At 61.1% G+C, this 23015-nt stretch overlaps 2 protein-coding genes across 5 annotated transcripts; one reads left to right on the top strand and one right to left on the bottom strand.

Moving 5' to 3' along the window:
• The first annotated feature begins 35 nt into the window (after positions 1 to 35).
• LOC117642294 (E3 ubiquitin-protein ligase TRIM71-like) lies at positions 36 to 8840 on the top strand. 2 transcript variants are annotated; one of them, XM_034380334.1, is made up of 4 exons: positions 36 to 195; positions 4593 to 4899; positions 4989 to 5486; positions 5578 to 8840. In XM_034380334.1, coding segments are annotated over exons 1-4 (2352 nt in total). In that variant the 5' UTR covers positions 36 to 193; the 3' UTR covers positions 7123 to 8840. The 2 variants fall into 2 exon arrangements, with proteins under 2 accessions (XP_034236225.1, XP_034236227.1); XM_034380336.1 differs by lacking the exon at positions 36 to 195 and adding an exon at positions 309 to 550.
• Positions 8779 to 17670, bottom strand: LOC117642293 (voltage-dependent calcium channel subunit alpha-2/delta-3). Of its 3 annotated transcripts, none has more exons than XM_034380331.1 (26): positions 17171 to 17670; positions 16979 to 17060; positions 15464 to 15574; positions 15008 to 15380; positions 14804 to 14935; positions 14281 to 14729; positions 14093 to 14203; positions 13805 to 14012; positions 13584 to 13720; positions 13263 to 13403; positions 12428 to 12535; positions 12257 to 12340; positions 12095 to 12169; positions 11897 to 12001; positions 11752 to 11823; positions 11465 to 11664; positions 11141 to 11280; positions 11014 to 11055; positions 10837 to 10930; positions 10646 to 10756; positions 10439 to 10551; positions 9957 to 10345; positions 9705 to 9867; positions 9399 to 9612; positions 9087 to 9294; positions 8779 to 9013 (listed from the first exon to the last, which is right to left on the bottom strand). In XM_034380331.1, the coding sequence occupies exons 1-26, from the start codon at positions 17239 to 17241 to the stop codon at positions 8906 to 8908; spliced, it is 4041 nt and encodes a 1346-aa protein (XP_034236222.1). In that variant the 5' UTR covers positions 17242 to 17670; the 3' UTR covers positions 8779 to 8905. The 3 variants fall into 3 exon arrangements, with proteins under 3 accessions (XP_034236222.1, XP_034236223.1, XP_034236224.1); XM_034380332.1 differs by having other exon boundaries at positions 9087 to 9285; XM_034380333.1 differs by lacking the exon at positions 13263 to 13403.
• Between the last annotated feature and the right edge of the window lie 5345 nt (positions 17671 to 23015).

Raw genomic sequence — 23015 nt, 5'->3', positions numbered from 1 at the left:
GCGGCGGCAAGGGGGAGGAGGAGGAGGAGGAGGCAGTGGGCGGCGGCAGGGAGGGACCAAGTCCCGGACGGAGTGAGCCGCCGCCCCGGCCGGCCCAGCCCACCAGTAGTGACTGAGACCCGAACAGCAGCAGAGCAGCGAGCACCCCAACACCGACCCCGTGAATGCGGCATTGCTTGCAGAGGCAACAAACATGTAAGTGTTTTTATTTTGGCGAGCCGGCACAGGCCCAGCCCCGAGGCTCGCGCGCCTTCTTCTCGGCCAAGCCGCGTCCCGTGTCTCGTGCCGGTGTCGTGAGCCGCCCGGCATCGCGCCCCGCCCGTCCCGGCCGCTTGTCAGAGCCTTGTCACTACGTTATCACTACTTGTCCGTGTTGTCAATGTGTGTCGGTGCGCGTAGTAACCCCTGCAGCATGCAGTGGGCCTGCAGTGCCGTGCAGTGCAAGCGTGCCGGCCGCAGTGTTTGCCGTTTGCCCGTGCCGGTGGTGCCGGCCCGTGCCTTCTCCAAACAAGAGCTTACCGCGGACTCGGACTCGGCCCCGCGGGTCAAGGTATTATTTCGCTCACCGCGATTCTGGGCTCCGGTCTGGGCCCCTGTCCCTTGTTTTCGCATTGGCACGTTCTTTTTCCCGGCGCGAGCCACAATCGAAAACAGTGGAGCCGACCGTCGGCCGCCGAGGCGGAAAGCTGGATTCCTTGGGGTCGCCGCGGGTCGGCTGGCATTTAATGAGTCGCGGCGGGGTTTATCGTCCTGGGTGACTCAGAGCTCGGTTTGACGACGGCATTTAGTGCGTACCAGTTCGCCGTAATTTTGATCCAAATTTGTGTCTGAACTCGATAGTAGCGGAATCTCTCGGCGCGTGTGGCGTAGGTACTTCCCTGGCGCCCCGGCTCGGCCAAGGCTCGGCCACGCCTCGGCGTGGCGACACAGTAATTGGCCGGAATGAGCCCATCCTCTCTGCGGACCGTTTCTGCGTTCCGCTCGCTAATTCGCTGGGTGTCGCGCTGTTTCCTTGTTTGCCGATGTTCACTCGCCGTCGTTGACGCCCACGCTGCGCCCGCGACGCGCGAGGGCGTGTTGTGCCAGGCGCGGCCACGGAGGGAAGGCCACGCCGTCCGACGTACTGTTCGAATTTTACTGCCGCGGGGGTGGTCTCCGTGACGGTGGCCGCCTCCAGCATCACCATTTGGGCGTCCGGCAGGGGCGGTCGGGTGGCGGTCGGGCCCAAGGCGTTTGGGAAGTTTGGAACGAGCTTGACGGCGTGCACGGCGTGCTCGGCGAACAGGGCAGTGCTGTGGGCGAGGCGAGGAGGCTAGAGGGGCGGGGCGGGGAGGGCGGAGGGCCAGAGATTTTATTTTTTTCCTTCCCCGTTCCAAACTCTAGCAGTGCCGAGCTGGGTCCCTAGCGAGGGCTAGGGAGGGGCGCGGCTGGCGCGGCGTGCGGCGCGGCCCGCAGGACTGGAGGGGAGGACGCTGGGAGGGGAGCTGCCGGCCTGCCACAGCAACACCGTGACCTAGGAGAACATGCGCACGATGGAGCAGGCAGAGCAGGCGGCCGGGCCGGCGCGGTGCCGGTAGGGTGCGAAAAGGACGCAAGGATGGCGGCGCTGGTGCGACGGAGAGAGACGGGGTCTCCTCTAGGCCCTCCAAGCCCTCCCCGCGGCCCCGCGGCTGCCCTGGTCGTCGTCGCCCGCTCCCTCTGCCGCTGGCTGTGTGGCTCCTACTCTCCGGCCCTTGGAGCTTGGAGTTGCCCGAGCTTCACTCCCGCTGTAGCCCCGATCCACCATTCATTCGAACACGCTCTCGGCCTACTCGTGCTTCCGCATTGACTTGCTGGTTTAGTGGCTACGCTCGTCGTCGGCGTCCTTCCCCCGCCGTCTCGTCGTCGTCGCCGCCGTCTTCGGTGTCCTTCCCCCGCCGCCGCCGCCTCGTCGCCACCGCCCGCCTCCACTTTCGGTTTCGTTGCGGTGCACAGTGGTGCCCGCGTGCCATCCAGGGGGTGTGGCGGGGCGTGGCCGGGGGGGGGCGGGGCGGGGTGGGGCGGGGCGGGGCGGGGCGCCGCTCCCCTCGCCGACCCTCGCTCAATATCGAGCAAATCGGCGTGCGGGCCAATCGCGGCGCGCCACGGCACGCGGCACGCCGTCGACGCCACGTGGGGGAGGGTCTCGGAGCCCGCCGCACCTAGCCGACGGCGGCCGACGGCTTCCTGGACGTCGTGGCGGGGGCGGCGGGGGCGGCCGGGGCTGCGCTCCGCGTAGGGCCGCGCCCACGCGGATGCCGTGCCTCCCACACGCCCACGCAGGCCCTGAGCCTGAGCCTCCACGCCGTGGGGCTCGTGGAGCGCTCGGCTTGGGCGACGCGACGGGCAGGTTGGAAGCAGGTTGCAGGCAGGTTGCAGTTTTTGGTGGCAGGGAGCGCAGGGTGCATGGCGTGTGCCCGTCTGTCTGCTGTCTGTCTCGGCCTGCAGGCCGGGCAGGCTTGGCTGGCAGATTCCGAGCAGCTTTCGTCGCTCTTTCTCTCTCTTGCGCTCGATTGATGGGTGCGAGAGAGACGGCTGGAACGGCGTGTGTTCCTACATTAGTCCTAGAGGGAAAAGGGGAGGGGGGGGGGGCGAAATCAGGGACTAGTCAAGGGCTCGGAAGGGGGAAGGGGACGGGTGGCGGCGGTGTTTACTCGACCTGACCTGCTGCACCACTGCACTATTGCCCTCATGGTTCTTGAAGGAATGGATTGGAATGAAAGGGGTTGGAGGCAATGGAGACCATTTAAAAAGTTGTCAATGCGAATGCACCATGCGCTGCTGTGCCAAGGATTCGAACCCCATCGGCTCGGAGTTTCCACATTTTTCCTGCCGTGCGCTCTAGTATCTTGCAGAGTCACGCCCCCCCCTCCCCCTGCACCCCCTTCCCGCACCGCCAGGCGTCCTGCGTGGGGACGGGGGACCGGACCCTGCACCCCGCACCTCGGGGCTTGGCGTGGGGACACGTGGGACTTTTGGAGTTTGGGATTTCGCCTGGTGCCTGCAGTTTGGAAGGGGGTGGGGGGCAGATGTTTCCCATCGTCGGCAAGCAGGGCAGCAGTGCTTCCACGGTCTGTTCCTGCTGCTGCACCATGCCTGCGGAAGGCCCTGGAAGGCCGTGGCCGTGGCCCTCGTCCTGGTGTTTGCCTTGCGTTGTTGCGCGTGCTTCCGTGTGCCGTGCCGTGCCGCGCCGCAGGTGCTGGATGCTGGCGTCGGCAGCCGCCGGACGCACTCGGCTTTCCGAGTGCTTTCGGCTCTTGCAGCGCTCGAAGGCTCGAAGCGTGGCGGGCGGCGTGCGGCGTCAGCAGGCTTTCGCGGTGTTTACATGCGCGCCGCCACGCCGCCACCGCCTTGCCGCCCCGAGGCCACCTTTCAGTCCGCTTTGTTTGGTTTATGGCTCGCAGCCTGGCAGTGCCTGGCAGCCCTGCCGGGCCGGGTCGGGTCGGGGCGGGTCGGCGCAGGGCAGGGCCGGGCGGCCATCCGGTGGATTGCCGGCCCGGCCATGTGTCTGTTATTGGTGCATTCTTTGGAAACGCTTTGGGGTGAAATGAGTCACTTGTCGGCGACAATAAACCGCCGGAGTCGCGGCCATGTGTCACGGGCTCTTCGGGGCTCGCTCTGCTCGCTCTGCTTTATAGTTTTTATTATTTCCTGCTGTGGGCCACTCTGTGGGTCGGCGCGGGTCGGGGTCACCTTTCTTGAAAAGTCGTCGTAAAACTAAAACTGGAGCCGATCCGATCCGACCCGACTCTGACGCGCGTGGGTTGCGGGGGCTGCACTTCCTAGTTCGACTGCTTTTGTTCCAGTGGCGCGGCCCGGGCACTGCCCCCACCCCTTCCCGACGTGTCTCGACTGACCTTCTCAGAATCGCCTCCTTTGATAAGCTGCGGAGCGCTGCGTGGACGGTGCGGCGTGCGATCGCAGACACTCTCCGCGTCCCGCACCCCGCCCCGCCCCGCCCCGCCGACATCTGGTCACTTTGAGCCGCGTTGCCGCGTCTTGTCCTTTCGGGGGAAAGCATTAGAGCCTCGGCGTCTAGTCATGGCGTCTTGACGGAGTGCAGGCCCACTCGCGCTCGTTGGGCAGGCGCTCAGAGAGCCCTAACGCCAGAAGGGCCTGCAGTCGCTAGTCGCTCCGAGTTTCAAGTGGCCGTTTTTCGGCGACTCCGTCCGCCTCTTGGGCATTCCCTGGCGTGCCCGGCGTGCCCACCCCTCGGATTGGGCTGAGCCCTGGGCTGCGCGCTGTGGCGCTGTGCGGGCGATGTAACCTCCCCCTCCCCCCTCCCCACGTCCTCTTCTATTAGGCAAAGTGTGCGGGCGTGACAAATGTGCCCGGCCCTCTGCTGGCGGTGGGGGCGCGGCCCACCCCCTGGTTAGAACAGCGAACAGCCCCGAGACGGCCGAGACGGCCGGCCCTCCTCTGGGTTCCTCGAAAGAACCCCGTCTGGAGAGAGGGCCGTGTTTGGCGTTGATTGTCTGCCCTTGTTTTGCTGTTGTGCATGCGTGTTTGTGTGTGTGAGTGTTTTGAGGCGCTTCACCCTCGCCCAAGTTGACGTGTTGCTTGATGTTGTGCAGGATGATGGCGACTTCAGCCTTGGCGTCCTGCCTGGCCAACGGCCTCGGGGCGCTGTGCGACCCGACGGCCAGCCCGCCCTTCTCCAGCTGGGGCTTCAGCAGCGGGCTCAACTCCTCGGGATCATCAATTTACGGCTCCTCGCCGTCGACGGGGTCCAGCAGGGAGCCGAGCATCGGGTCGATCGGCTCCATCGACCTGCAGGAGATGCTGCAGGCCCTGAACGGCGACTTGCTGGACGCCGACGTGGACGCCACCTGCCGAAACTGCGAGAGACTGCCCGTCGCGCGATGCTCCGCGTGCAACACGGTAAAGCCCGCACGGAGTTTACAGTGTCCATCGCTCAGGCGAGTCTATTGTGCAAGTTTTTCACTGACGTATTTGCTTTTCTGTTGCAGGTGCTGTGCAAACCATGCGCGGGTTGCCATCACTCGGACCACGTGCTGATTCGAGTGGAGGACGGGCTGCCCTTCAACATGGCGGTGCCGCCGCCGTGCCTGCCCAAGCCGCCCATGCACCTGTCCATGGCAGTGACGAGGCCGCCGTCGGTACCTCCTTCGCTCACCACCAGGGCGCCGCCCCCCAGCTCCAGGCCGGCGGCCAGGCAGGCCCGCAGCCCACCGACCCGGATGGCGGTGCTGCCCCGGGCCGCCGCCCTCTGCGAGGTGCACGCCGGGGAAGTCCTGGTTTCGTACTGCGAGACCTGCAGTGTGGGGACCTGCTCAGCGTGCGCGGCGTCCGCCAGCCACGTCGGCCACACCCTGGCTCAGCTGACCGTCGTCAAGGGCGTCACCGAGAAGTACCTCCGGGACGCGACGGCGGGGGCACAGGCCGCGCGGGATCACCTGGAAAGGAACTCCGGTGTCGCGGCGGCCGTGGAGGCCAAGGCGATGCAGGTGAGGCCTGGGTTCGAATCCCTGTGGTAGCTTTTCTTAGTTCCTGGATCGTGCTTGCTGACTTGCCTTTGCGTTGTGGTTGTGTCCGCAGGTGGCTTCGGACATCCGCTGCTGCACCCGCCAGATGGTGGCGGCCATCGAGGCGCGGGAGCGGCAGCTGCTCGCCGACGTCCAGGAGATCGCCAGCCTCAAGGCGAGGTCGCTGCAAGTGCAGGCGGACGTGCTGCGCTCCCTCCACGAGCGCTACGTGAGGCTGTCCGAGTCCCTGCGCGACACCCTCGCCCTCGGCCAGGGCGTCGACGTGGTGCACGCGCGGGACAAGGCGGCCGTGGAGCTGGCCCAGCTGCGTGCGGCCAAGGCCAACAACACCGGCCGGCCCTCGCAGCAGCCCTACGAGGACGAGACGATCACCTTCACGCCGCCGGAGCCCATCCTCAGCAAGGCGCTGACGTCCATGGGCGCAGTCTCCAGCTCGGGCTACGCGCTGTCGAGCGTGGCCGCCGGCGAGGGGCTGACGCGTGCCGTGCGGGGCCGCCCTGCCGCCTTCACGGTGCACGTCAAGTCGCACCTGGAGGCCTCCGTGCCGGTGGTGCCCGGCGAGCTGGACGTGGTGCTGGTGGCGCCGGAGGGCGGTGCCAACGTGCGGGGCGACGTGGAGGACCGCGGCGACGGCACGGCCGTGGTGGTGTACCGGGCGCGCGCCGAGGGGCTGCACGCCCTGCACGTGTTGCTGCGCGGCCGCCACATCGTGGGAAGCCCCTTCTCCGTGGCGGTGAGGCCGCCCCGGTCCTACGACGGCGTGCGCGCGGCCTCGGCCACCATCGGCGGCGAGGGCAGCGAGGAGGGCCGCTTCCTGCGCCCCTGGGGCGTGTGCTGCGACCGCCAGGGCCGCATCATCGTGGCAGACCGGTCCAACAACCGCATCCAGGTGTTCGGCGCGGACGGCAAGTTCGCCTTCGCCTTCGGGTCTCAGGGCACCGCGCCGGGGCAGTTCGACCGGCCCGCCGGGGTGGCCGTGGACCTCGGCGGCCGCATCGTCGTGGCCGACAAGGACAATCACCGGGTTCAGATATTTGATCCTGAAGGGCGCTTCATCAAGACTTTCGGCCAGTGTGGGGCCCAAAACGGGAACTTCAACTACCCCTGGGACGTGGATGTGAATGGCTCCGGAGAGATCGTGGTGTCGGACACCCGAAACAATCGCATCCAGCTGTTCTCTCCGGAGGGCACATTCCTCCGCAAGTACGGCTGGGAGACCACCACCTCAATGTGGCGGCACTTTGACACCCCTCGCGGAGTGGCGTTTAACCGCGATGGGTACGTCATATGTACCGACTTCAACAACCACCGGTTGGTGGTGGTGGAGCCCTCCTTCCGGCACGCCCGCTTCCTGGGGGGCGAGGGGTCGGGCCCGAAGCAGTTCCAGCGGCCCCAGGGCGTGGCGATTGACGGCGACAACAACATCATCGTCGCCGACTCCCGGAACAACCGCGTGCAGGTGTTCGAGGGCAACGGCATCTATCGTTGCCAAATCGGCCTGCCCGTGGAGATGGACAGGCCCTCCGGCGTCTGCGTCACGCCGGATGGCAAAATAGCTGTTGTGGATTTTGGTAATAATAGAGTGTTGTTACTTTAATTTGATGACCATTTTTTTGAATTTTTCAAATTTTTCAATATTGACTAAATTTTAAATTTTAAGAACGTGAACTGTATCTCAGTTTTAATTTGCATTTTGTGAACCAAAGTCGATGAACCATTTCCAAATTTCCCTATGTAAATAGATTGAATTCTCTGCCACTTATTGGACCATTTGCCTTTGTTAAAACATGACAACTCTTTTTGCTGCACGCTGTTTCTCTCAGCTTCTTAGGAAGTTGTTGATTGAGCCTTAGGTATGAGTATGTGTGTGTGTAGCTTGTGATGAACTTTTTTTTTCTGAGATGTGATGATTTGATATCCTGTTTGGATTGAAAAATCCTATTTGTACATTGTAGATTTTAAGACTGCTACGAGCAACCCTTTCCTGTTTTGAAAGGATTGCTGTGTCACTTGTTTCTTTTCTGCAAATGATAAGAATTTGAGAAAGGTTTTACTCTTATCAAATTTTGTGTCCTTTTCAGAGGCTGTCTGCTTTATAAGACTGAGTTGGCAAAGATAAAGTTTTGTTGCCTTTGATCACCTCCAATTTTCATGAAGACTGAGTAAGACTGATTGCTGTTCCAATTTAATGTAGTTGTTGTATTTCATTGTGTCTTATCCAAGTCTTCTGTGGAGATAGAACTTCAATCAATTTTCTGGAGACCTCGCCCTCTAATTACCTAATTTCTACCTCAGTATTTTGTAAGTAAAGGTGTTCCATTCAAACATCATTTGACTGAGACACAATTTATTATTATTATTATTTCAGAAATGCCCTTCACGAGGGATAATGTCTTGTTATTAATTTCTGATTTTTATCAATCAACTTATGTGTGTCCTATCCAAACTTAAAGTTAAAATTAAGTAACAAAGAAGGGTAACTTCAACTTTCAGTGATACAACTGGTCCACCTTAATGTTAACTGTAAGTTAGGAAATTTTAGTTCATTTTATTTATTTGTTTCTCAAGTTTGACAAGACTAATAGACTATTGGCTCTTTGTGTTTTACTCTATCACACAGTTATCAAAAAAACAATTTTTTTGTTTTAAACTTTGTATTTTCTGTTTTGATTAGGGTTGAGTATTTTGTTGTCAACTTGGAGTATTTTATTGGAAACTTTTAGTTCCTTCAAGTATGTTGATTTTATTGACATTTTGATCCATTTTAGTAAGCATTTGTGTGAACATTGTTATTAAGATGTTATAGCTGTGTAATGACACATTTTGTTTATTTGTTTAGTTTTAAGTGGTCATGCACTCAGTGCTAATTTTATGTAGACATATGAACCAGCTTGTAGTGCATTTGGTAAAGTGTCAACCTTGTATAATTTGTTTCCGGTGTATGCGTTTAACGTTTTAAAGCTTTAGATTTTGACTGCTTGTGTTGGGGAGCGCTGCAAGTCGCTTTGTTGTTTACTTTGCTGTGACTTTAATTTTCAAACATGGTAAACTAAGTGCCATTTGTTCTGAGTATTGCGCAGTTAAGTTGCCTGCTCATGTGTGTAAGTGATATGAATGCAGTCATGAATCTAGTGTTTCCTCATGCTGTTGTTTTGCCTGGTGACAAGGCTTATCTTTTGTTAACTAGAAGGGTCATATGCATTTGACAATTTACAAAAGTACAAAGGCTATTTTTAATTCCTGTAGCTAACTCTTGGAGCAGTTACGTGTTACCTTTTTAATTAACAAAAGAATAAAAGAAAAAGTACATTTTGATTTTTGTTCTTTTTTTGCCCTTATCATCCCATTTCAATGCCGCCAGTTTCCTCGGCATAAGCTTATCACCCAACTACTCGCGGTAGAATGACAAAAATTGAAATGCTGGCCAGCACTGCTGCTACATTGACGACTGCAGTCCCTGCATCGCCACACTGTCTCATATACTTTTCCTGAAATTGGACGGAGGAGAAACAATTGCAATGTTGCGTTTACAAACAGTACTTACAAAATAAAATGGCAAACCTTTGGGTGCTGGTTGTAGCAGCCCCCCAGTCTTCTTCGGGGCAAGTCATTGAGGTTCATTTTCTGGCAGGGCTGAGTGACGTTGTACTCGATGACCGTCGAGGACGCGAACAGGCGATTAAAGCACGTGTTGGAACTCATGGGGTCGGTCACCACCAGCAGCATGTTCGAGTTTGGCACCGCGCGGGCAGAGTACGGTCTGGAATCGCTAAAATTCATTACACAAATCACGCTGACGAATTTGATCCGAATCCTGGATTCTGGACCGGAGTGGCACTTGCAAGCTTGCACTGGCTTGCACCAGGTACTCGCCTGCTGCACTCTGGAGGGGGCAGTCGAAAGTTGCCATCCCTCATCTTCTCCTGCTCGAGTCGGTACAGCTCCGTCTTCCGCTCGCAGGGGAAGCTGACGGTCTTCTTGGCGCCCTTGGGCGGCTTCCTGGGGAACACCTCCCCCAGCTCCTCCTCGGGTCGGGCCTTCTTCCGCTTCACCCTTCGCTTGGCTTTGCCGAACCGCCGGTAGTCGCCTAGGAGAGCAAACAAGCAGCACAACAGTAGTCGCATCACATCTCCGGGACAGGGGGGTCAATGGGGAATGCCAAACGTGAACGCGACGCACCGTGGGGGCCGTGGGGGCCGTGGGGGCCTGGGGGGATAAGTCGGGACAGCCAGTCCCGGAGCAGCCAGTCCCCAGCCAGCGCCTCCGCGAGCTCGGACTGCAGCAGCAGCCACGCCAGCCGGCCCACTGTCCAGTGCCACAGCCACCGCAGCTGTATCAGCGGCTGCGAATAGACAACCCGCATTAGTCCTCCGCATGGGGTATCGACGTGGCCGCCGCAACGGCCGCATGGGGTATCCACGCCGGGCTCACCGTGGCGAGGAAGCCGGCGCCGCTGTCCAGGGGCACCTCCTCGTAGCAGAGCGCCTGGTAGTCGTACACCTTCCGCACGGTGAACAACCCCGCGGTCACCATCTCGGCCATGACGGCGCCCTCGATCTCGCCGAAGAAGCGGCCCGTGTCCAGGGAGGACTTGCTGGCCATGACGTAGCCCGCCGAGTCCAGCAGGTAGCAGTCGAGCCTCTCACTGGAGCACGGCAGGCACGTCTTGCAGGCCTTGGAGGTGACGTTCTCGAAGCGGCGCTGCAGGGAGGCGTGGGGCATCACGTAGCCCAGCACGCTGGCCGGGACGTACTTGCTCTCGTCCAGGTGGAAGACGGCGTGCGTCGCCGTCACCGTCAGCAGGTTGGGGTCTTGTCGCTCTGGCGAGGATGAGGACGGCGATGAGTCCACACACCCACCAGCCGGGGGCAGCCGGCCCGCACACTCACACGCCCCTGCACCCACACACCTACCTGCGTCTGGCGGCAGCGAAAAGTAGAACGAATAGTTGTTGACCTGGTGCTGCAGCACGGCGCCGACGTACCAGGGCTCCTCGATGGCGTGGTTGTTGGACTCGCCCCACTCCCTACGCGCCCAGAAAAGTGAAACACTCGTTTCCCGCTTCGATTTACCGATTCTCGACTTTGGAAGACAGAGAGGTGCCGGTGCGGCGTACTCACGGCGCGGGCTTTCCATCGGCGGGGCGGTCGTGCATGGCCTGCCAGCGCAGCAGCCCGCTCTGCATGGAGATGAACCTGAGGCTCACGTTGTACTTCCGAGCCAGGTCCTGCCTGGAAGGCGAGAGTGCGTTAGAGCGCGCCAGTTACGCCTGCAAGAACAAGAACACCCTCAGCCATCCCGCAGCACTTACTCGTCTCTCGTCTTCGGCTCCCACTTGGAGCCCTTGAAGTAGGGCTGCGAGAGGCGCGCGTCGAACACCAGCAGCTGCATCAGTTCGCGATCACCTGCGCCAGAAGCCTCGGTTACCACGGCGCGAGGCGCCCCGACAAGCCCAACACGAGCAACGTAAAGCGAGAGCGAGACTCACAGTAGTAGTCGCTCTGGTCCAGCTGCGGCCTGGCGCACCGCCCTGCAGCAGAGGGAACAGGGGCACGGTGAACAAGGTGAACATCGTGAGCAATCCAACATCCGCAGCGTCCCGCCCTCTCTCTCACCCTGCGCGTCCGGCGGCGGGGCCCTGAAGCGCTCCCGCCACTCCCAGTTCTTGTGGCTGGCGCGCTCCACGAAGTGCAGGACCCGCGCCTCCGGGCTGGCGAACACTCGGTAGTCCTCGTGGAAGTACGCGCAGTAGTCCCTGCAACAGACTGCCGATGCAAGCGGGGTCGTGCCGCGGGGGCGGGGCACTGCCGCCCAGGCAACCCATCGGACAGGGTAGGCAACCCATCGGGCAGGGTGGGCAACCCATCGGACAGGGTAGGCAACCCATCGGACAGGGTAGGCAACTCATCCGACCCACCCCTTCCGGTGGCTCCCCTTACCACTCTGGGTGGATTTTCCAGCGCGTGGAGTCGAAGAAGAGCGTGGGGTCGGAGCCCGCCTGGCGGTACTTCTTGAACTCGTCCGAGGCCACCTTGAGCCAGGCGTGGCCGTACTCCGTGGGCAGCACCATGGCGATGGAGAAGGGCGTGCCGTTGAGCGGCGCGATGTACACGTCCTTGAGCTCGCTGTCCACGCGGCGCTGCAACATCAACGTGGAAGAACGGGACGGGGTGAGTCCAGTTGCGGCAATGCGGCGCCTCATCGCAGCCATGTTTGACTGGCTCACCATTTCGTCGAAGTGGAACTTGATTCTGATCTGCATGTGCGCCCTGGAGTGGTTCACCATGGCCTCGCGCAGCTGGAACAGAGTTTGGTTTGGCTCGTGCACGGACGACGGGCCGCTTCGATGCCTTTCGTCTAGATCGTCTCACCTCCAGGATGTCGGGGCTGGGGTCCCGCGGCTCGCGCTCCTCGTCCGCGAACTCGACCTCCGACAGGTCCACACTGTTGTAGTTCGTTTTCAAGATGCCCTTCAGCTAGACCGCGCCAATAATCAGAAAGTGACAGTTTTTACCAAGTATACCTCCAGCAGGCTGCGAACCGTGGGACATTCCGGCGACGATGCTCACCACAGGGCGGTGGTCCGGGTGCGTCAGGATGTAGCCGTTGTTGGTCACGATGAAGACGTAGCCGTTGACGCCAATCTGAAACACAAGGCCGCGTTAGCCTCGCTGACACTACGCGACGCATCGCGTCATCGCATCGCCTTGGCCGCGCAGGCGCGCACTCACGCTGTGCGGCATGGTGAGCTTGACGAAGTCCAGGATGGGGACGTCGATGCCGGCGATGCCGAGCAGCTCCGCGCGGACCTCCGTCTGGAACGCACGGACGCGGCGAGGCGTCAGAAGGAGGTTCAATTCTTATCTGCTGCTGGACGAACATCGACGCGTGCGGGGCCTTACCTCGTTGCTGTACTCGTGGGACAGCTTGCGGTCGAACGCGGGCACGGACACGGACGTCATCATGCGGTACTCCCTGAAGCGGTGCACGATGGGGTCGTACTCCTTGTCCTGTGGGACGGAGCGCGGCGTGAGAGGCATGGCGACGGCCGCGGACAAGCGCCCGGGGCAAGCAGGGGCAAGCAGCGCAACTGGAGCTACTCGTGCAAGTCGCACTACTTGGCGGGAAGGGGCATCAAGTCAAACGCAGGCACTAGTCGAGGAAGGGGGAAACAGGATGCTGCAACCCGGCTCCTGGAGTCGTTCAACAGAATCTGGCACGTTTGAACGACCCCAGTGCAACTAGTATTCTACGGTAGCAGCACACTTTCTATTCTACTCGTGAAGCCTCGATTGCCCTGCAAAATGTTGCACTGTCGTGGTCGTCTGAAAGCATCAAGTAACTCGTGCGGAAACAAATCGAAGGGTTTAGAATCACTCAAACAAATTACGTACTACTACGGCATCATTCCTTCATTCCGAAAGCAGAGGAAAATAAAACAGCATTCGCAATCTACTACACTACAGTAGTTTTCAGAGGCGTACACAACCAACCCTTGCAACTACGGCTACTAGATCTGAAACCTAGAAAGGCACAAGACACACTCCATGCCGGTGGGAAGCAGGGTCCACTGTCCGGGCGGGCATGGCGGGAAAGGAATTCCCCAGCGAGCGTCGATACCCCTCGAGTGCGACAGCGCGACGCCTGGGCGCGCGGGGTGTCGCCGCGTGCCGCGCACGGGGTATCGACGCTCGACGCGGCGGGGCGGCGGGGCGCCATGCCGTGCCATAGCAGTACCTGGACCTCGTCCTGGATGTACTTATTGTCCTGCTTGCGCTCGCTGTAATACAGCTGGCTATTCTTCTCGTGCGTGTCGAGGCGGGTGCGCTGCTCCTCGTGGTGCATCACGTTGTACAGCCACACGTCCATCTTGGGGTCCTGCAATCAATACTCCGCGCCTTCAGCCTCCAGCGGGGAGTATCGCCAGACAACAGACACGGGGGCCGGGCCGCGAGGGGCTCGGAGGCTGATTACAGGGATCACAGGGAGTCCGACGCGACGATGTGATTAGCACAGACATAGACGGGGCCCTGCAGCCAGGGCTGCCGAGACACTCACGGACGTGTCGGCGAAGAGGGGCGTCCAGCGGATGGGGTGGTCCACCTCCTGCAGCACCAGGGGCCGCGCCACCACGGGGATGTACTTGAGGACGTCCTCGCGGGCCTCGTTCATGGACTGCACGTGCGAGTAGTACCCTGCGCAGCACACTGTAAGTTCGACCGGCGCCTAGAGACAGCCGCGCGCTGTGCCATGCCATTCCCGCGACGCTGGCGACGCACCCCGGTTGAGGCAGGCCATCTCCATGATCTCCAGCACGCGCGTCACCTCCCGGCCCAGCAGGAACGTGAAGATGCGCACCGGCGCCATGCCGTTCTCGTCGCGGTTGTAGCGCAGCATGAAGTCCGTCATGTTGAAGGCGATGCCGTCCGTCACCAGCATGATGGCCTGGTTGCAGTGCAGGTCCGGGCAGTTCTGGCTGGACCGGAACTGGAAGCAAAAGCGGCAACGCGGCGGTGTGAGTGCCTGGGGGATCATGGGGCTGGGCGTCGTCGAAAGTTGGCGCTCACGCTGTCCAGCAGGTCCATGGCGTAGAGCAGGGCGTGGGTCAGATTGGCGTACTCCTCGGGCTTCAGGGTGTCCAGCGCCTTGCTCAACGCTTCCTTGTACTCGGGCGTTCCCTGGCGACAAGAGATGCCTTACCTGAAGATTTGACAAAGTCTCCCAGCAAAATCAACTAAAGGCGCGTCTGTCTCACCTGGACCAGCGTGCCCTCGAAGCACTCCACGACGCTCATGGCGGTGTCGTTGTACGAGATGACGCTGACGAAGTCGTTGGCGCCGAACGTCGCGAGGAGCTCGCGGACGGTGAGGTGCGCGATGGCCTTGCGGACGCCCCACATGGAGCCCGTGTTGTCCACCAGGATGACGACGTCCTTGGTGCACGTGGCCGCCTCGATGTACCACTCCCTGCGCCGGCAGTCGTACAGGTCGGGCATTCGGTCCTCCTCCTCGTCCTCCTCTTCCTCCAGCAGCGGCGCCACCGGCTTGACGGCGTCCCCGGCGGCGGCGGTGGCGTCCGGGTTGGGGGGCGTCGCGGCGCTGTTGCCGGCGTTGGGGTCATCCCCGGCGGGCAGGTTCAACACGTCCACGACGACGTCCTTCTCGTCCTCGACGTCCTCCTCCTTCCTGGTGACCCAGTGCAGCGCTGCGCGAACAAGACGCCGTCAGCCTCGCGGCCACAACGAAAAACAAGAGTACCCTCTAACTGCTTTGCCTCACCTGGGAATATCCTCATGAAGCCCGTAGAGTGCCCGAAGTACTGCCAGGAGAGGGAGGGGTCGGCTCCGTAGTTGTTCCTGAACACCTCGTTCAGGTCCTCTGACCACTGGAGTCCGGCCTGAACGTGCGGGCCTGCAAGAAACAAACGTCTTTTACCGTTCCAGAAAGCGGCCGCCGTGGTTTGAGCAACGCCGTGCGCCGTACCGTGGTCGAACACGTTGTCCGGGACGTGCACGCTGCTGTGCGTCAAGTTGATGGGGATGCCGTAGAACAGCGGCTGGCGCTCCTCCAGCCACAGGTCCAGGTACTCGGGCTCCGTGAGGTTGTCCCAGTCGAAGCGCAGCACCTTGTGCTTGCTCTGCTCCTCCTCCTCGGCCAGGGCCTTCTTGCGGTAGCGCTCCGCCTCCGTCAGCAGAGACTCGTCCTCCTCCTCTTCCTCCTCCTTGCGCTTCATGTTGGCGTCCAGCGGCTCGCCGTTGAAGTACACGGGCGACGCCTTGGCGCTGTGGTACAGCCAGTACCGGGAGTCGTCGTACTCGAAGTTCTGCGCGCTCTCCTCCGCCCGCTCCATGATGCACTGTAAGCGGTCAGTCGGCCGGCAGCGGTCAGTCACAGTGTCGCAGGAACACCGAGCTCTCGGCCAACCCCAACCCGACTCACCTGCACGGCGTCCATCTTCTGCTGCAGCATGCGCTCCATGTTGCCGACGATGTCGTTGAGCATGGCGTCGCCCGTCTTGATCTCCGTGCGCGCGTTGTGGCGGCTGTACTCCTGCGGGCATCGACACTCGGCGTCAGCGCGTCAGCACGGCCGTGTCAACGTGCAGACGAGTCAAGACGGATCGCCCCCGCCGGGAGTCGAACCCGCGGCGGGGCGGCGGGGCGGCGGGGCGTTAGTTCGCGCACACAATAAGGACCGTGTCCAGTCCCGCCCCTCCTCCTCCCCTTCCACTTGACTGACGACGGCACTATCGCCGCATCGCCGCGCCCTGGCCGCGCTGGGGGCGATGATCCCCAGCATCTCCAGCCCCACGACACTATCACGGCACACGTGGACTCGGACGGCGTGGACGGCGCGGACGTCGCCCCCACCCCCGACTCCCTTCACTGCTTCCCTCCATTCATCCCACTCCCCGATCTGTCACCGCCGTTAAAACGATGACGTGGAAGGGGATGCAGGGCGACGCGGAACTGGCACGTAAGGCACACACACTCTTTCTCGCACGCGCGCGCGCGCACACGCACACACGCACACACGCGGGCTGAGAGTAGGAGGCCCACTTGCAAATTAGCGGTGGCTCCGCCTGTTGAGCGATTCCGATCGCTGAGTGGACCTGTCTCTCTCGCACCCGTACGCACGGAACGCCCCTCGAGTGCCGCAGAGACAGAGAGCGGCGAAAAGATCTTTGGTGATTTAATTACGAAAGTCGGCTGGCCGGTTGCCGGACTGCCGGGGGCTGCTGTTTCCCCGAATGACTCCACCGCCGCGCCGCGCACCCTGCTTGGGGTTTTGTCGGATTCCCGCTCGCGGATCGGACATTGGACACGCAGAGGGGAATGATTGTTTCATCGCGGGGCGGCGGCGCGGGGGATCGAACACGAGCCGCGGCCGCTGTTGTCGGAAGCGTAAAAACACGACCCGCGGGAACGTTTAATGTGCGTTTAAATACGCGGTCGCAAAAAAGGGACCGTCCCTCGCCGCGGTCGTTGACCGCCCCTACGGCGAGGATGGGAAATGAGAAGTAAGAACCACGCAGTGTGTGCACACTCACTCTCTCTTTCTCTCTCGCGCGGGATTGCATCCATAATATTGCGGAACCACCTTTCCTTCCTCTCCTCCCCCGTCGCTGCGTTCGGGTGGATGCAGTGCATACCGCACTCGCACAAAAGGACCCCGCCGGCCTCCTCACAAGTGCATGCACGTGGTCGCGGTGTCGCGGCCGTTGGTGTGAGGCCAGGCCGAGGGCCAGGCGCAGAAGCGAGGGGTGTCATAGAAAAGGCCTTGATAGATTAAACGGGGCGACGCACTGTAAGCGGTGGTTAGTGGCCGTCGCCTCGAACGCAACGCGTCCCAGCACGCTGTGTGCCTCGGGGGCGAAGGTGCGGGCTGGTGTTGTCCCGCCGCTCACATTCCGAGCGACAATCACGGACTGCCAGCGACTCGCTAGCGACTCACCCTCTTGATCTCGTCCGGCTTGCAGATCTGGCGGCCCAGCTCCCACAGCTCGTCGCCCAGCTCGCGCGCCCACTTGGTCACCCTGGAGGAGGACAGGAGAGTCGCCGTCAGCCCGCTCCCTCCGAAACTCGACAATTCAAACGGCCACGCTGTGATTTGCTCGGCGCAATGGTAAATGTTATCATGACTCACTGTTCATCGTCCTGGGGCTGGGCCGGCCTGGCTGCCAGGCACAGCACTAGCAGTAGAGCTAGAACCGTCATGGCGGATCGGTGCGAGGCTAGGTCAGCTCAGATCAACACACTGCGATGCTGCTCCACACATGTCCTTAGTTGCTAAAATCACAAGTTTCCCTTTCTAGTCCAGCGGGAAGCTGTCTTTAATTGTACTATTCGGAATAACGTCTTTTCGCGGTGGGCGTCTAGTTCTAGTTTCAGTCACAGATCCGCGGGCAAGAGATCGCTTTTAAACATGAACACAGTTTCTACTTCAGACTTGATTCTCGAAGCCAGAACTTCGATTGGGGCGTCTCGGCGTGGTGGAGCGGAGCGCTCTAGCCGCAGCGCGGCTCGTCGTCGTCTTCCTCGCAGGTCGCCGTCGACGCCAGGGCCGTGCCCAGCACCACGATGTTGACGATGGCGGCGAGCAGGAAGGCGGCGGCGCGAGGCATGGTGGGTGGCACGCCGCGAGCACGCCGGGTACACGACTAACGACCACGGCGGCCTGCTCGGCCTGCTCGCGGCCCGGCACGCTTCGGGGCGGCGCGCTCCGAGACCGTCCCGGGCGCCGTCGTCCGTCCCCGTCGCACCTGCGGCCGCGCCAGCCGGTGCCGGTGCCGCGGCGCGCTCCCCGCACGCAGCCCCTCGGGGCGTCGCGACGCCCAGCGACGCCCAGCCCAGTGCCGAGACTTCGAGACGCTATTTTAAGCCCCTGTTCGGCCAGCTGTTCGGGGCGGTGGTATTCTAACTGGCCCTCCGCCCTCCACGCAGAGTCCGTCCCGTCCGCGCACTGAGGTCCGCGCGCTCAGCTGACGGCCGGCGACTGCCCCTCGCGCCCCGCCCGGCCCAGCAGTCCCCGTCAGGCTCCTACTTCCTGGGGACACCTCTCCGTCGACGCTCCTGGTCGCACCCCTCCCCGCTGAAGGCTGCCGCTTGCTGCCACCCTGCTGCAGCTAAAACGGGTGCGCACCGAGCGCACGGGCCGAGCCTGCCGAGCCCCGTCTCAAGTCAAGTCGAGCCCCTGCCTACCGGCGGGGCGGCCGCACGCCGCGCGCTACTGCACGATGGGTTGCCTACCACGGCGGGCTGAAGACGATGGCGTGCAGGACCTGCCAAGCAGGGAATGCTCAGTCTCGCGTGGTCTTTTCGAGCCAACGGCGAGCTGTGGAAGCCGAAGATTTCTGATTGGCTGCTGGGAGCCTCTCAATCAAGTAATTTTCAAGTCACACCTGGTTTGATTCAATTCACGTCGAGTATTTTTCAGTTCAAATCCTGCGCCCCTTACACGAGGTCCTCGCACCGCTTCGCACCGAGGAGAGGAGAGGCGCGTGTCTGGCGGTGGGGCGTTGCGTTATCGCCGAGCTTGTCCATCCACGAGTCCATCGCGGTGGCGATTGAACCCATTAACCTATTACCTCTGCGTCACCGCACGGATGCCCCCGCCCCGCCGTGCCACGCCAGCCTAACCTTCGCCGCGATTCACCGAGCGCGTCCTTCCGTCGAAGCGTGATGACCCAGTCAAGAACGCCATAGATTCAAAGCGAATCTGTCACTAGTTACGGCGATTGCGTGAACCTCGCACTCAGGCGAGGGTCAGGTTAGGTTAGGTTAGCTTAGGTAAGGTTAGGGTTGGGTGAGGTTAGGTTAGGTTAGGGTATGGTGCAGGTCTACTAACCAACAAGGACTGCTGTCACTGATGTGACTTTCTTTGGCGACCGTAAGTCGTGTTTCGCACTGTCAAGAACACAGTCTGCCAGTCATAGCGTAGAACTAAGAATAGGAGGGCCCGATGGGCCGAGGCAGGCCGAGGCAGGCCGAGGGCCCTGAGCAGTCCGGACAAGCGACGCGGTGTTGCGACGCACTGACCCCACCCGCCCTGGCTGCCCTGCCGCGACAGCGCGACATGCAGACCGTGATTGACAAGGCGCACGAGGCCCGTCGAGGGCGTCCGAGAGCGGCGCCGACGGGGCCCTCTGAGCGGACCGTCGTCCGTACGCGGCCCCAGCCTGGCCCCAGCACTGCTCCAGACGGGTGGGCGAGGCGCCTGTCCCGCCTGCCATTGTCAATGAGGGTGGGAGTCTGGGAGTCGACCCAAGACCCGAGACGACGGGAAGGACGCGGTGTTGGCCCCGTCCGCGTCCTGGGATCGAAGATCGAATCAATCGGCTGATTCGCGAGGATGTTCACCCCCCGGGCCCCATTAAACCTCGCGGAAAAGAACCACTCAAACATTCCTGCACGTTTCTGCCCGGAATTCTGCTAGAAATTCGCGCATTCGAAACAAACCTCCCCTTGCTCCGCGCTGCGCACATTGCCGGCAGCTGCGACGGGGGCGCCTATCTCGACGCCATTTCCGGTCGGGGTTTTGCGTCTCCGGTTCACTCCGGTTCGTCGCGTTTCAACACCCCCTCCCAACTAAGCAGTGTCTAAGCGAGCTTGCTGGCAACGCGAACGACACAGAGCGAAGTAACACGCTCTGAACGACGAACGGATAATTTCGAGAAATGCGAGCATCGTAGCAATGGAGGGAGCGCGCGCAGAGCAGCACCGGGCACTCTCTGTACTTCCTCCCAGGCGGCCGGACCAATTTAGAGTCATTTCCGTGTCGAGCACGCACGCATAATTCACTCAATCAATTTGGAGGACATTAGTGTCGCGGGCGCAGCCCTGGCCGAGCTTTCCTGGACGGCGAGAATTTGATTCGAGCTCGGCTTCGAATCCCGAACGGCGGCGGCTGTGGAATTTCTTGAGGATCGGTGAAGTGCGCCGTGCGGTCAAGTTGGGGCAAGGTAAGTCGATCCGTATTAGGTTAGGTTAGGTTAGCTTAGGTTAGGTTAGCCATCGGAGCGTGCACGTGGACGCCGTGTGGCGGGGGGCATGGCGGCAGCACATCTATCTGACCGGGGCATAAATCACTGGCCTTGCCTGGCCAGCCGAATTGGCCGCGACAGCGCTCTACAGCACCAGTGCGACAGCGCTGTCGCTGCGGGTCCCTATTTAAGACCTTCCCTGCCGCTGCCTGGGCTGCCTGGGCTGCCTAGGCCGCTGCGCTGCCGTGTGTGAGGGTCCGTTCCTAAAGTTGCCAACGGCGCGGGGCTCCTCTCCAGTTCCGACCGGCATTGACCCTCGTCTGCCAAGAGGCGTTGCCGCTTTTAATTGGACCAAGGCGTTCTCAGTCCGCAGCGTTAGAAGCCAGCTGCACCCGAAACGCAAAGAAAGATTCTCTTTACGCCCCGCCGCGGTTTTACAATTCTAAACATCCGGATATTGAGGTGGCTCGAGGTGACTGCAAGGACTTGCGTCAGAACGTTCCACCATATGATAGTCGAACGTCCGACATTGGCAAATTATTTTCTATTTTCTTTCGCGAGTCACGTGAGAGCTGATAAAAAAGGTTAAAAATATTTAAAAATGAATTTTAAAGCCATATCAGTATGCAGTAATCTTGATGGGTTCTAGTTTAGGGGTGGCAGGGTCCCACATAAATACTGTTTTCTCAGTGCATGACGCACGATGCCACCGCTCCCAGTACTTGTTGAACGTCAGTCCATTTTCCCAAGATAAACTTAAACAGGCGAACTCCTATCAACGAACTCCATTGGAATATTGCCGTGTACTATCAAGAATGAAAAATCTGGGTGCTGCAAAGTCACTTGACTTTTAATTCTTTTGTTGTCCTTTCAAGCAAACACGTAACCCGAAACTCTTCGCAGCAGCAGTGAAATGACCCTGCGAGCCCTTCCCGTTCCGTGCACGGCATCCCTACGGCGAGTTCACTGGCCCTGGCAAGGCCCCGGCATGGCCCTGGCAAGGGGGTTGGGGTGTTGCGTCGCGGCCTTTCGCAGCCCCGCCCCGCCTTCTTGCGGCCCCCGTCCCAGCTCTGGGACTGGGACCGACCGTAAAGTCGATTGGTTCCCCGGAAATATTTTGCATATCGCCGACTAGATTGCAAGCGTGAATGCCCCCCGCAGCTCGCGGGCCGCGCGGCACGGCGCCGCCCCTGGGACGCCGCGGCCGCCGCCGATCCGCCGCCCCTCCGCACGGCCCCCGTCCCCTCCAAGTGCAGCCAGTTGGCGGACGAGGCCCCCGGGAAGACCCGGGCGAAAGCTGGCACATCTCATTTTTGATCGGAATGACTACTGGCGTCGTTCCTGTTGCCGCGTGGCACGGCGGCCTCGACGGCCTCCGCCACGGCCTTGGCGATGGGGTCGCCGGCCCGCCCGCCCCCGGCCCCGCCCCCGGCCCCACCCTCGGCCTCCCCATGCCTCGCGCGCAGCCACTTTCCCGAAGAAAATGGAAAACGCGGCGGGGAACGATGAGGCCCGTCCCGGCCGTCCCGGGCTGCTCGCTGTCTCACATTTGCATTACCGAAATGACGTTGCGACGATCAGCCCGCAACTCGTGCTGCCTGCCTGCCAGGGCCATCCTGCTGCTCCCCGCACCTTATTTGTCCGCTGCGGCTCCGAGTTCGAACCGCTCATTTTGCATCCATAGCGTCAGTCTACTGGGGGTTATATTGGACCGCCGACGCCGACACGCCGGCCCGGGAATATCAAATTAGTTTGCGAGAGACCGGCGAGGAATCACAACGCCCGCAAGTAATTTTTCAAAATATGAAAGTAAAAATATTCCCGGGGTTGTTTTTATGATTGCGAAATGTGAGGAGGGGCAGGAGGAGCGGGAGGGGCTGGACTTTTTGGTCACGACTTGGCCGTCGCCGACCGGCTGTCTCGACGGAGCTTGGGGGAGGGGGGGGGGGGCGAGGGAGGGTGGTCGACGCGGGCCTTGGGGCAGGCAGACGGGGTGGTTCGCGTTGCGTGCGAGTCCCTGCAGGCTGCATCCGGATCAGCGCCTTCGGCCCCTACAGCCCCATAGTCCCCTACAGCCCCCTCGGACGGCGCGGACGGCGCGGACGCAGCCACCGATTTTGACCGCAACCCCCGCCCCGCCGTGACTCACGCACGCGCGTGGTGGTAAGGCCAGGCCGGCCAGGCCGGCCAGGCGGGGCCGTGTCGAGTGGCAGGGATCATTTTCGCCGAACCACGCCACCGCGTTCATATTTTACATTTTACTTATGAATCTAGGAGACTTTTGTTTTAATCAGGAGCCAAGAAAAACCTAGGAAAATCGTCTTTTTGGTGCGGTTCTTCCACTTTCGTCCAGTCAATCAGGGCCGAAACGCGGCTGACTCGCAGAAAAGGAGTCTCGCAGGGGTGCGTTTGGCATCCTTCCCGGACTATCGTGCTCATGTCCCATGCATTGGCCCGCGAGTGATTCGTAAGTGAAATGGCTCCGACCGCCCGGCAAGGCCCGGCAGGCCATCTGGAACCTCCACGGCCACTGAGCCGTCGCGCCGATGCACGCCGCAGCGCCGCCTCCTGCTCCAGGAGCTGAATATCGTTTTCCAGGCCGCCACCCCGCGTCTGTGCTTCCGTCGCACGCCAACAGGGGCCGCCAGGGGCGCAGCCATCGCAGACTGGAATCGGATCGGCACTTGAAATCTAGAAGCGTCGTGTGTGTGTGTGTGTGAGAGTGTGTGAGAGGAGAAGGGGGAGGGGGTACCTACACTGCAGCAGCGTCGTCGTTGGACTCGCACCTGAGGGACGACGGCCATCGAGGCAAAGCCGGGCCGCCGCCGGGGTCCGTGTGTTCGCCCAGATCACTTCCAATTCACTTCCAATATCGATGGGCCAGGAAATAAGCAGAGCCGGTCGCTTTAATGTCGCCGTGTTTGGGGAATGAAGATTTAAGAAAGCTATCAGGGGCGGGGCGGGGCGGGGCGGGGTGGGGCGGGGTGGGGCGGAAGAGGACACCATTGA

This window comes from Thrips palmi, unplaced genomic scaffold, assembly GCF_012932325.1.
Source record: "Thrips palmi isolate BJ-2018 unplaced genomic scaffold, TpBJ-2018v1 HiC_scaffold_16, whole genome shotgun sequence".
Taxonomy (NCBI): domain Eukaryota; kingdom Metazoa; phylum Arthropoda; class Insecta; order Thysanoptera; family Thripidae; genus Thrips; species Thrips palmi.
This window is presented reverse-complemented; position numbering and strand designations above follow the sequence as displayed.

Bases quoted from the DNA above. Each gene is read 5' to 3' on its own strand.
- LOC117642293 (XM_034380331.1), bottom strand. From the start codon at position 17,241: ATGACGGTTCTAGCTCTACTGCTAGTGCTGTGCCTGGCAGCCAGGCCG. The intron at 14,936-15,007 runs GTACGGCGCACG...TGTTTCTTGCAG, and splicing joins GGACAACGTGTTCGACCACG to GCCCGCACGTTCAGGCCGGA. The intron at 10,346-10,438 runs GTAGGTGTGTGG...CATCCTCGCCAG, and splicing joins TTCGCTGCCGCCAGACGCAG to AGCGACAAGACCCCAACCTG.
- LOC117642294 (XM_034380334.1), top strand. The intron at 4,900-4,988 runs GTAAAGCCCGCA...TTTCTGTTGCAG, and splicing joins GATGCTCCGCGTGCAACACG to GTGCTGTGCAAACCATGCGC. The intron at 5,487-5,577 runs GTGAGGCCTGGG...TTGTGTCCGCAG, and splicing joins TGGAGGCCAAGGCGATGCAG to GTGGCTTCGGACATCCGCTG.